Here is a 12,734-nt window from a genome sequence, read left to right as displayed (position 1 = left end):
AATGCATTTCTTTGTGCTCCGTGTACTCGACACCGAATGGGCGCGTCGATGTCAAATTCTAAATTATGTTTCCTTGGAGGTCAGTTAGGCGCTTGTACGTCGTTTATTTTTACCACACAACCGGAAAAAGCAACGAAAAAATTCACAAAATCATTATATTTTTCTCTTAAAATTTATTTATTTGCAGTAAATTGTTTTTCCTGTTGCAGCTTTTTTACAAATTTAAGAAATTATTTTATTAAACAATAAGCTTGTTTTATAAACAGTGGATCTAGTTTAATTTTTCATAGTCAAGGGCAAGTCAGAGGGAAGCAGTCGGATTATTCTCGCCAGGTGGTGTTCGAAACTGCTAAGACGGTTTATTTCTTTAATGTAACCAATCCCGTCTTTTCACTTTCTAAATTAAGCTAATTATTTTTCACAATTTGATTAATTTTATCAATTAAACATGGAAATTAAATGGAATCTACGTCAAAATATTAATATAAACTTTTAATACCATTTCTGCCTAGAATATTTAGTGAAGAAATAATAAAATAATTCAAAAAGCATAAATTTTATTGGTTATATTGGTAAGGGTGAGACTCTTTAGACTCAAATTGGAGCCGAAATCTTTTTAAAGTATTTTTTTATTAAGATTGATTCTTATTTTTACACATTTTTAAAATCCTATTGTTTACAAATTCAATTATTGAAAAACAAATTTTTTTATTTTACTTTTGGACAAAATGACACAATTACAGAATATTTAGTTTTTTTTTAATTTGTTGAAATTTATAAGAAAGTAAACGCTCCATTCTGTTTGGAAATTTCTTTAAATTATTAAGTTTTTAATTAATTAAAATTAATTTTATTTAAATTTTATTTTCTTCTATTGATTTTTTTATTGTTGTTAAAGACAATTATTTAATTTCAAAAAATAAAATTTAGTCTTTCCTTCAATTTTTAATTGAATTTTGATTTTAAAATATCCTGAAGTAACATTATCAAGAATTGTTTAAAAATCCTGAAAAAATAAAGATTAAAATAAACAAAACATTTAAAATTAATGGTTAGAATAATAAAAGAGTAAAAAAGTAAAAAACCAAACAATTACGTCCTAACATAATAGCCTAATAGGTTTAAAATCAGAAACAATCCACATTTTTCCAAAATGAATGTTTTAGCAAAAATTAAACATAAAAACATTTAGACTTAGCATCAGTATTATTATAATTTTAAAACATCTAGAAGAATAAAAAACTGCACAAACTATACAAATCCATTTTAATTGTCCCTTGGCCTGTTGTGAGAGAATAAACGAATTGAATTGATAAATTGCCGCTATTCAATTTCAATCACGTCAACCGGTTCCTTCTTAACTAGAACATTCTCAATAACGCGTCTCTGCGTTTCACTCGCCGCTCTGCCCAAAAGCAGGTCCAAGATTTTTTCACCCAATCTCGAATTCGAGTGGCATCGCTTCTGATGCGAATCCAACTGATGCTTTTTGTCAAACTTTTGTTCGCACTCGGCGCACCGGAACTGATGCTCCTGTTTTTTCACAAATCGACACATGTCCAAGTGATGGGCCAAAAGTGTGTTGCACGGTTGCGGGAATCCGCACCTCGGACAGTCCGTCTGCCGCGTGTGACACTCGAAATTTTCCACCGAATTGCAAACACTTTGGCAAAAGCGGCATTCTTTGATCTGCTCTTCCTTGAAAACTTTGTACTCGATCTGAATAATTTCCTCTTCGTCCTTTTCCGGATTGACTTCGGAAACTTCCTCCGGAGTGATGGGAATTTCCTGAATTTTCTTCGTTTCCATCGGCGTTTCCGGACACAAATGTTGCCTGAATTTTGAATAACACTCGCTGGCGTGAGTGCAATATTTGCATCGGCGCAGAACGGTGTGCGTTTTTAAAGCAACGTTTGTGCTGAAATGTTTTCCGCACGGTTTGCAGTTTAAATAGTCGCAGCACTGGACTTCGTGTTGGGTGCAAAGTCCCCTGCAATCGAAACTCTGCCGGCACTTTCGGCAGTTAATGAAAGTTTTCCCGAAGTGCCCGTTTTCCGAAGAGTAGAATTGCTGGCAAAATTGGCAGGTGAGCCACGACATGGAGATGATTTCCTGCTGGTCGATTTTTTTCTGCTTCGGTTTCGAAGGGTTCGGGCAATGCAATCTGTGCACTTTGACCAGGCCGATGCACGCGATCGCCTCGCCGCACTTTCGGCACTTCCGGGCGCTTTTGCAGTGCTTTTTGAAATTGACCAAACTGAGCAGGAAACGCGAGCACGAGTTGCACTTCCACTTCTGCCGGATCTTTTTGTCTTTCTTGGGCAAATTCGGACAGTACCATCTTTTGTGACGGTTGAATAGTGAAGAGCACTCGAAAATTTCCGAGCAAAACTCGCACCGTTTCGGATTCAAGTGATAAAAGTAATTTCTCTCGTCGGTATGGTTGAATTTTTTGTCGCAAACTTTGCACTCCAGTCGTGGGGCGGCTTCATTGGTCGGCTGCGTGGAGGTCGAAAGGTCAGTCGCTCCATGAGGTTGGCACGGATTGACTGATTTATCTGGAAATTAAAAAGTTTAAAATAAGTTTTTATTTTAGAAATGTGAAAAAATTTAAATGAAAATTCATTCATTAAAAAAATGAAACTCACAAATGCTTGAAATTCCACGTTGGAGGAAAATCCGCGGCACAGTCGTGGATATTATAATCGATTCATCCTACAATCAATTAAAATATTTTTTACTAGATTTATAACTTATTAAATTTATATTAATTATATTTTATTAAATAATTATTTATCCGAATAAAGAAGCATCATTGAAATTAACGAACTAAAAAATAAATACTTAATGTTAAAATTTTAAATTTTTACTGTGGTGTTCATTTGTCCATTAATTTCCTTTTCTTTTCAATGATTGAATTAAAAAATTCTAAATCTGGAAAAAAATCTTCAACTTCAGAAACACACAAATGATGTTTTGATTAAATTTCTCTTCTATTAAAATTTAAAATTAAATTATTATTTATTAATCCACACCTTAATGTGAGAAAACTGTACTTACATTTTGCATGTTCATGGTTTTTTCGACTTGCTGGAGATGGACGATGTGCGTGGCCATCCGGAGCGAGGAACTCGATAGAAATAAACTTTTTAGTTGGGTCGCCGCATGCTTTGGTTCGCGAACGATAAAAAAGAAGCCGTGCAAGGCCGGGAGTGGAGGAACCTATAATCACATACGCATAACCCTTTCCCCTTCACATAAATTTAAAATGCTGATATGCGAAACGGATCATCATGTTTCTTATTTAGTTTCGTTTTTTTTTTCATTTTATATAATGATAAAAATTATAATTAATATCTGAAGAGTGTAATTTTTAAATACATTCAGAAGGTCCAAATTTTGCAAGTATTTTTAATTTTTCAACTTTTTTAGATGATGCAATCTATGCTGACGATGAAGCAAGAGCAAGTTCAAGAGGTTGTGGACCGATAAGATTGGCAGGACAACAAAAATGAGGAAAAATATAATTTATTTAGTTTTACTGACGTGGCGAGCGCGTGGAAAGTGCTCACATTTTTTGCTTGGGAGGGTCAATGACCTGAAAGAGTGGGAGGTAATTAATTAATTTTTTTATTTAAATTGCTTGAATTAACATTTCCAGTGCGTTGATTTCTTTTTAATGATGTTGTGATTGCAGGAGATTGAAGATAAATTTTTGTGAATTATTGTGGGAATGGTGAAAGTAATTAAACATCAGTCTCATCAGTTTATATAAAACAAGTGAACCATTTATTTACATAATATAAATAATAATTTTGATTTCTGAGTCAATTAGGAAAATTTTAAATTAGAGGAAAAGTCATGGATTAAAATTGTGCATCTAATCTTTTTACACATTTAATTACACAAAATATTTTTGTCATTAAGATTATTTAAAAATTTTCATCAATCTTCCGATTGGCATAAATAAATGTAAAAGAATTAACTTTTAAAATAATATACAAAAAGGCAATTTTGCTGAATCTTTGGCGAAGAAAGGAACAAAAAATGCCTATGCACTTTTTTGTGTTATGAAGTGTTACACATTAATGGAGAGAAATAAATTCAATAGCAAATGAACACCGTTGTTCAGACCTCGTTTTGGTATCAACTAAATCAACTTTGGGCAGGTACCTTTCAAGATTACTAGATCTAACTATGCAGATGGACCTTGAAAAGATTGCCGCTGGCAACAATTTTTGCTATCCCTTGGCCTCCTTCTATGACAATGAATTGTTTAAGTGATTCATTAGTTTGAAAAAAAAGCGGACGCAACAACGGATTTTCGCATTATTAATTTGTATAAAAATAATTAATTTTAGCAAATTGGAAAGGAGAATTTTTATTACTTTCTTTAAATTAAGTGGATAATTTTTATTTTTCAATGAAGTTTTATTAGAAAAGTGAATCTAAATTTATGTTTACGTGAATATTTAAAATCAAATTAAGTTGATATATATTTTTTTTTAATTCCTGCACACTCAAAATGTTATTCGACCGATTTGTTGCTAAGCGGATTTGGCCTACAGAAAAAAACTAGTCCTTTTCACCTTGCATATTTGCAGGCACGACGAGCTTCTTCGAGTTAATTTAAATATTATTTTATTCAACTTTTAATCATTAAATTAGTAAGTAAAAGGCATATATTAGCTTGAAACGTTTCTGTTAAAAGCAATCGAATCAAAAGGAACCGACGCTGTCGTTCGAGAGACCAAATGTTAATATATTTCCGACCGCAAATATATGTAATTGACCTAAAATTATGTAGCAATTTTATAAGGTGTCGCTAAAAGGAAGCAGACTTTTTTTTAGAATCACAATCCAGCTGTTCATACCCTCAGAACTGGTTTAATTGGCGCCGCATGAAGTTATTTTTCCTGCTAAAATTGTAGTTTTTTTTTTCAAAAATAATATTTCATATGCAAAATTAAAAAAAAGGAAAGGTTTATTAGAAAAACTTTTTATTGCACTCTGGAAGCAACGAATCTAAAATACAAATAATACATACGCCATATTTATATATTTAATTTTCTTCAATTTTTGTCCAAAAAATTCAAATTTCAATTCCTTACTCCCAAAAATTGTTTTTCTTTCGATCTAAAAATTTGAAATATATGTAATTAACAACTTAACATAAATTTAAATTCTCTTCTCTAATAAAATATTTACAAAAGACAATTTGTGATTTAATTCTTAAAAAAGCTAAACATTTTTAATTTTTTTTAAATTTAATTTTTAATAAAATAATTTTAAGCAATATATAATAATATTTTATTTTATATTATAATATCATGATTTGTTTAAATTTCTGACAATTTTCAAATTTATACTCTCGGCGGTTTCATTCATTCATCGTCAATAGTGATTATTTCCACCGGCTCATTTTTGACGATTTCACTCAAACTTTTATTCACATTTTTTTCCGGCTTCTTATCTTTCCGGCAGTGGCACATGTTGAGGTGTTGGGCCAACAGGGCGTTGCAGGGTTGAGCGAAGCCGCACCTGGGACAGTCGGTCTGCCGAGTGTGGCACTCGTAAACGTCCCGGTCTTTGCACAAGAACAAGCAGAATCGACACTGCAGATCCATCTCGTCCGGACCAGGCTCGATTCTCGGAGGCTCCGGCTGCTCCGGTTCTTCGCTTTTCGACGACTGGACCTGCTCGGGACACACGTGGTGCTTGAACTGGACGCAGCATTCGATCACCTGCGAGCAGTGGACGCACGTGCGCTTCTTGGTGTGGACCAAGCGCGAGTTGCTGCTGCACAAATGCTTGCCGCAACTTTTGCACTTGAGGAAGTCGCAGCAGATGAGCTCGTGCTGGTGGCACAGGCCCTTGCACTCGAATCGCCGTTTGCAGTTTCGGCAAGATCGGCGCACCGAGTTGAAGTGACTCGCTGGCGACCGGTAAAAATAAGGACACAGTTTGCAGGGCACCCTCGGCATCACGTTGGTTTTCGGCCGACGGGTTAAATTTGGTGCTGCGTTTTCTCCGATCCTGGGATGAAGAGACGGTTTCATCTCCCTTTTGTAATCAGAATTGGTAGAATCTGCAAAAAAATATATATTAATTAAAATTTCAAGAAAATTTATAAATATTTTAAATTAATTTTCAACAAAAATTAAGTGTAAAATGCAAAATAAATTTAGTTAGGTATGGTTGTCGTCATTTTTTATTATCATTTTATATTTTCAAATTTTGATTAGGTTGAAAAATTTGCAAATTAATATAGAGACAAATTATAGATTGAAATCGTTTTTATCCAAATTTGCATACAAAAAGTAAACCACCAATTTCAAAAATTAATTGTTTCGTCTGTTTTTATTTCATTAAAGAAGTTCATGACGAAGCGTGATAAATATTGTATTTAAAAAAAAATGAACAACAAAAACCATGCATTATTTCCTTCCTCTCTACACTTTCATATGATTCTTCGCGCGTTACATTCCATTTTGTATATTTATAACTGAAAGAGAAGATCAGACTTACACAGTGTTGAGTTCGCAGCTGCGTCTTCCTGTGAATCGTATTCATTCATGAAGCACTGCACAGGGATATTGTGCAAGAGTGTCGAGGACTCTTCTTGCACCTATGCAAAAAAAAAGAATGCAGATAATGTTAAAATTAAATTTTACTTTTTTATTCTTGAGCCATAAAAAGATCCGCACTTAGTTTTTTAAACTTTACCGTATTTAATGGCTTTAATAATTAATAATATTATTTTTATTAATAATGCAGAAGAACAAAATTTGGAAAATTAATTGAGATTTAAAAGAAATCAAAATAAAATTAGTAAAAAATAAAATCTTCGATATAATTCGCAAAAAAGGCGTTTATTGACGAGACTTTTGAAAGTTCAGTTTAATTTTCACCCCATCTTGCATTTTTTTTTTATTTAATGGATTAAACGTGCAAATTATTTAAAAGTTCCCTCACTATTTTACGCGCACGGCTTCTCGACGCAAGGACGGAAATATATTTTTGTCCCTAACCAATCTCAAAGCGAATAATCCGCTTATCTGTGTGGCGAATTTGAATAATAATCAGCCAGTTGCGCTTCGAGTTGAGCCACGTTTTGTGCCTTTTGCGCGCAAATTCAAGGCGCGCTTTATTGTGAAAAAGATCAGAGCGGAAATGAATTAATAAATAAAAAAAAAAATAATATTCAAAGCTAAACTTTTCCGTAATTAATCAATTCATCAACTGACTTAAATAAAATATTAACAAATTGAAAAAAATTCGACTTGCAGTTTTCAAAATAATTTTTTCAGTACCAAATTAGTTTAATTTTGCATTTTAGATTTAACAGAAACCTTCAAATTTCAGTACCAAAACGGCGAATTTCAGCTCAACAATTGAATAAAATCAATATTACTTACGTTAAAATCGCTCATTTTTGTTGTTGTTGATTATGAAGAAAAAGCGAGGGAGAAAATTATCTGCAGCTGATATGCGATCTTTGTGGCCTGCAGTCTTCGCTCCACACTCGACACCAGACTAAGTTGTACTGACGCTGTCGGGACAAAATACTTGATATATAAACTTGACCTCTCAGAGACCTCATCGAAGTGGGGGTGGGAATATGCAGACAAATGAGACACATTTGTTGGAGACACATATGTTTTAACTCCCTCTTTTCTTTTTTCACAAAAAGTGCAAGCAAAGCAAGAGCAGAGAGCACAAATTATTTTCTCTCCCCGGCGCGAAATGAATTTGTTCGTTATAATTTCATATTTTATCTTCATCATGAACGTAAGCATCGAAAATGCAAAGTAAAGAATTAAATTCAATGACTAGTGATATTAATTCTTTCAATATTTTACTCTGCTTTTTCTCGCTGCAGTTTAATCCTTAAAAAAATATATATAAATTTTTGTTGAAAATTATTTTAAGTGCTTATTGAAATTTTTTTATTTCTGTGAGTCAAAGCCCAAAAATAATTACCTGTTTTAATAACAAATACAATTTTAATCAAATGATGAAAAATGATTTTTAAATTTTATTATTTGCATGAGCGCGTGTTAAAATGCTTCACGCAGAGAGAAAATAAAAGCCTTTTTATCCCCTTGCTCACTTCTCCACGCGCGCATTAAAATATCTAATAAAGTCATCATCGTCTCGCACATGGTCTGAAATTATAATTCACGCTGATATATTCGCCTCCTTTTAAAATATTCAAGCGCGTCGAGCACATATGTTTTTTTATTCAAGTCTTCGCATAAAAAGAACGCACTATTATTATACTTTGTATTGCGACTCCGACGAGTTGGAAATATAATTCTCATCACTCGCGAGACGCAGGAGGCATTTTTCATTCTTCTCTTGCTGGTGTCACTGTTCGGGAGGTACTTTTTATTTCAAAATGTTCGTCAAGCTGGTAATTTCTCGTGCTTTGAAGCATCACCAGTATTTATTTTAGTCACACTTGTCACATAATTCTCTGCTAACTTTTTAACACTAAAGACGAATGTGAGCGGATTAAAAGTCGCAGAACTTAATAAGTCAAGAAATATAATTTTATTTTTAGCGAAAATGGAGGAACTCAAAGCTCTTAGAAAAGTTGGAAGTTTAATTCACTTCACAAAAAATATTTCAGTTTGACTTTTATTAAAAAAAAATCAATTCTTTTTTGGGTCCTCCCTTGCAATTAAAATAATAACAGCTCTGGGCCTTTTATGTTTTGAAGCGAAGGCACCTGCACTCAAATTTCTTTCGCCACTTGCAGAAAACGGTTAAGAAATTTAGAAAGTGTTAATAATGGTCACTTTGACTGTCGAATAGTCCGAAGTGCTCACACGTTGCGATGATCTTGGTCAAAAATTTCCATCTCTGTATGTAAAACAAACAACTCCTTACTCTTTTTTTTTCACAACAAATAAAATAGCCCATTAGTATTTTATAAAATTATATAGAGGAAATTTAAACTGATGAATTACTGAAAAAATTATATATGAGTTTATTTTCTTAATTTGTCATCATCATTAAAAATGATTTAAATGATTAAATTATTATCGTCGAAAAAAAAAATTAAAAATAAATTTCTAGACTTGGATTAAATTTTTTCAAGGCAAATATACTATCTCTATTTTTTTTATACCATGAGAAGTACAGATGAGGTAAATAATTACAAACAATGCCGAGTAAAATACTTTGTATTAATTCTATTTATTTAAAAAAAAATCAAATTTTAACAGCTATTTCATCTCTTTTCATATTACAACATACATACAAATAATGCCAGTCATTAAATCATTTTTTTCATCAATAATAAATTATTCAAATTTTGAGACAACATTAAATTAAATTACTAAAGTATGAATATTTCAAATCAGCTTAAAAGTAAAGTTTTCCTCTTTTTCCACAAGCTATTCAATGGTGATAACATCATCAGGGTCATTCTTGACGACCACCCCGAACACTTGGCCTTGAACTTCGCCACCCCTTCGCTGTTCCAGCAGCTCCAAAATCCTCTTGTCCAGGAGTTGAGGGCGCCAGTGGCGGCGTCTCTTGTGCGACTCAAGTTTGCGCCTTGATTTCATCTTCTTGTTGCACTCGGGGCACCGAATCTCAGACCTTCGGTCGTCGCTGCAGGTGTCCATGTGCTGGGCCAAGAGGGCATTGCATGGCTGTTCGATTCCGCAGCGAGGACACTCGGTCGACTGGACGTGGTTGGCAAAGATGTCCTCCGTGGTGCAGAGCATGGAGCAAAAGTGACACTTTTTGAGCAGAAGGGCTTCAACTTGAGGCTTCTGATGGTCACTTATTTCCTCATCCTCGACATAATTTTCCATGTCCACTTCTTCTTTGGAGACTTTCGGCTCTTCTTTGGGCTGCTCCACTTTCATCTCTGCTTCGGAGCACTGATGCTGTACGAATTGTACGAAGCACTCGCTGGCAAACATGCATTTTGGGCAGCGCCTCTGTCTTGCGTGAATTTGCAGGCTACTTTCCGAAAAAAATGTTTTGCTGCAAATCTTGCACTCCACTAGGTTGCACTGTGATTTGTGTTGCAGGCAGAGTCCTCCGCACTCGAATTTTTTCCGGCAGTTGCTGCAGGTCGACTCGATCCTGCCAAAGTGTTTCTTGTCGGAGTTGAAAGGATGGTTGCAAAATTGACAAACTTTACTGCCAACCAAATTCTTTGATGCTGCAGTTCGCTTTGGCTTCTCTGGATGGCGGCGGTGATAGGCTTCGTGGATTCTTGCCAATCCATCACAACTAAGGACAGTTCTGCACTTGCTGCACTTTTTCTTCAGTGTGTGCTTCTGGAAGTCTTGCAAACCCGAAATCATTTCCTTGCAAAGTTTGCAAATATGAAAGCTGGCATTTTTGGCTTCCTCCTCGGGCTCTTCTTTCTTGACTGAAGATTTGCTCTTCGATTCTGTCACGGGGGCGGGTCTCTGCATTATTACTACGGGCGAAGCTGGAAAAAGTGCAAGAATTACAAATTTGATTCAAGTTTTAAAGCATGGCAATTGTGAAATTTAATTGAATTATTTGAATATATTGATATATTTGTGAAGCAATAAAAAAAAAAATGAATCAAAAATACAATTTTTCGCAACTTACAGTAGTCATAAGAGACGTTCTTCTTGCCAGGGTTTGATTTGGGCGCTATCTTGACACTCTTATTTGTGTCCTGAAAAATAAAAAAAATGTAAATTATTAATTTTATTCTTAATTTTGCATAAAAATAAGTATTCTCAAATTAACAATTCTAGCTTGGAATAAAAATGACGTTTTTCCTTTACTTTTTTGTCAGTGGCCTTTTATAAATTTCAACTCATCAAGAATCGAGCCTCGCTTTTTAATTTTTTTCAACGTCGTTAATTAATTTAAAAAAAAATTGTTATCACATCATTACATTGATTGAGTATTTGCTCAGAAAAATTAATAAATAAGAAATAAAGGATAATATTTTTAATGGCATTATTTGGGGAAGATAGATTTGAAAATTCTCAAATTTAAATTTTTTAAATCAAAATAAATCACGGACACAATTTCCATAATTTTTTGTTTTAAATATTTCGGCAGAACCCAGCAATCTTTAAGTATATATATTGATCAACCTTTTACTCTGACATATTTTTGTAAAACTCCTGGAGTGCCAAGTCCACCCCTCGAAACATGAAATTCTGCCGAGGCCTAGATTGGTACGTAAATTTGATTGACGCATCAATGTGTTTTGCTCCCTGCGATCAGCCGCGCGCCCACGAGTGCGCATTTTTCCTCGAACCATTTCATTTTTACAAAAAATGTTAACAAGTTGCGAGTTCGAAAGGAAAAAATATCTCATCTCTTGACTAGAGGACCGTAAAATTCAGCAATTTTTTAAAACAATAATATTAACGGAGGCTCACTTTGCGTCCTAATTTAGGTGACAAGCAAAGAATTTCGATCGGGCGAGAGAAATGACAACGAAAATGAGTCGCATTGCAGGCAGGCCATGTTATTTTCCAGCCCTAATAGGCTTCTTATGCAAATTGTGAAAATTGACTTACCGCGCCGCGACTGCGGTTGGATTGTGATTGATTTCGGGACTTTCGGGTCGCAAGCGACCGTACGGAACTCCGAAGCAACATCGTAATTGAAAAGAAACGTGCAAGACGAAGTAAGCGAGTGATGAGGGATGAGAGAAATATTGTTGTTTGCTCCTGTTGCCTGCTCCTTTCCTTCGCCCTTTCACTGATTGGCTGAGAGATTGATGATTGATGACGTAATTATGCACTAACCTGGCACCTGGCGCCACCACGGCGAAATTGGAATTATTAGAAAAAGGTTGTGCTCGACTAATAAAAAATTGTCCTGCTTTTAGGCTGTTGTCTATTAAACTGACGAAATTTTTTCATAAATTAAGAATTAAAAATTAAATTAAATAGCAGGCGTGAGAGAACTAAAACTTTGTCAACCGAGGCTCACTACGGGCCTTTTTGATCTCGGAAGTTTTTTGCAAAATTCTTGCTTGTCCAACAATTCCTTTTTGAAATAAATTTTTTTCCAACAATCGGATGTCAACCATGTATTGTAACATTGTGGAAAAATGATAACAATAAAAGGTTTTCAAGATAAAAAAAAAAATTAGGTTGGCTGTACTCTAATTATAGAACTGAAATTATTATTGGAATCTTAAATTAAACTTAATTTAAAATATACTTAATTATAGTTTTATATATTATTTATTTAAATGAAATTTATAAAATTTCTGTTGCTTTCCAGACTTTACAGTCAACAATTAGTATTTTTCAATTAAATTAACAAATTTCTGAAGTTTCTCTGAATCGCACACACAAAAATCGCTCGATTGAAAATAAAATTATTAAAATTTTAATGAAATGTGAATTAGTAAAAAAAAAAATTAAGTTTCATTTTGTATAAATTATAAGACAAAAGAAAATGAGCCGTTTTATTTATATTTTCTGTCAAAGTCACAATAATAATTTTAGAAGTCACTTCAAAAATTCATTAAAAATCTTCATAATGAAATATTCTTTTATTTAGTTAATTTCATATTAGAATATCTTTTTATAATTTTTTATTCAGTTTGTCATTGTACTCATTGTGGTTTCACTTGTTAGAAATTATAATTGAGCAATGATCGTTTTTTCCTTCTTTACCATCTGGACAGCTAGCGACGTTCTTGCCTCGGCTGCGGGTGTCCCTTTTCTTCTTTGCAGCAGCCCTGAAATCTGGTCGCC

The 12,734-nt window shown here is 33.8% G+C and overlaps 4 protein-coding genes across 4 annotated transcripts in view; 1 reads left to right on the top strand and 3 right to left on the bottom strand.

The window, feature by feature from the left end:
* LOC132204156 (uncharacterized) overlaps window positions 1-12,734 on the top strand; it is a 61,347-nt gene that overhangs the window by 33,444 nt on the left and 15,169 nt on the right. The gene's annotated exons all lie outside the window — the stretch shown is intronic.
* Window positions 937-3,187, bottom strand: LOC132204306 (zinc finger protein 823-like). The gene is made up of 3 exons (XM_059632750.1): window positions 3,061-3,187; window positions 2,649-2,715; window positions 937-2,558 (listed from the first exon to the last, which is right to left on the bottom strand). The coding sequence occupies exons 1-3, from the start codon at window positions 3,115-3,117 to the stop codon at window positions 1,324-1,326; spliced, it is 1,359 nt and encodes a 452-aa protein (XP_059488733.1). The 5' UTR covers window positions 3,118-3,187; the 3' UTR covers window positions 937-1,323.
* LOC132204418 (uncharacterized) lies at window positions 5,040-7,541 on the bottom strand. The gene is made up of 3 exons (XM_059632913.1): window positions 7,419-7,541; window positions 6,529-6,628; window positions 5,040-6,088 (listed from the first exon to the last, which is right to left on the bottom strand). Exons 1-3 carry the CDS (start codon window positions 7,431-7,433, stop codon window positions 5,385-5,387), a joined length of 819 nt encoding a protein of 272 aa, XP_059488896.1. The 5' UTR covers window positions 7,434-7,541; the 3' UTR covers window positions 5,040-5,384.
* LOC132204397 (zinc finger protein 69-like) lies at window positions 9,192-11,702 on the bottom strand. The gene is made up of 3 exons (XM_059632886.1): window positions 11,541-11,702; window positions 10,609-10,678; window positions 9,192-10,462 (listed from the first exon to the last, which is right to left on the bottom strand). The coding sequence occupies exons 1-3, from the start codon at window positions 11,619-11,621 to the stop codon at window positions 9,405-9,407; spliced, it is 1,209 nt and encodes a 402-aa protein (XP_059488869.1). The 5' UTR covers window positions 11,622-11,702; the 3' UTR covers window positions 9,192-9,404.

This window comes from Neocloeon triangulifer, unplaced genomic scaffold (genome assembly GCF_031216515.1).
Source record: "Neocloeon triangulifer isolate White Clay Creek 2 clone unplaced genomic scaffold, ASM3121651v1 ptg000022l, whole genome shotgun sequence".
NCBI classification, from domain to species: Eukaryota; Metazoa; Arthropoda; class Insecta; order Ephemeroptera; family Baetidae; genus Neocloeon; species Neocloeon triangulifer.
Note: the sequence above shows the minus strand (reverse complement) of the source record. Positions and strands in the feature narration are given on the sequence as shown.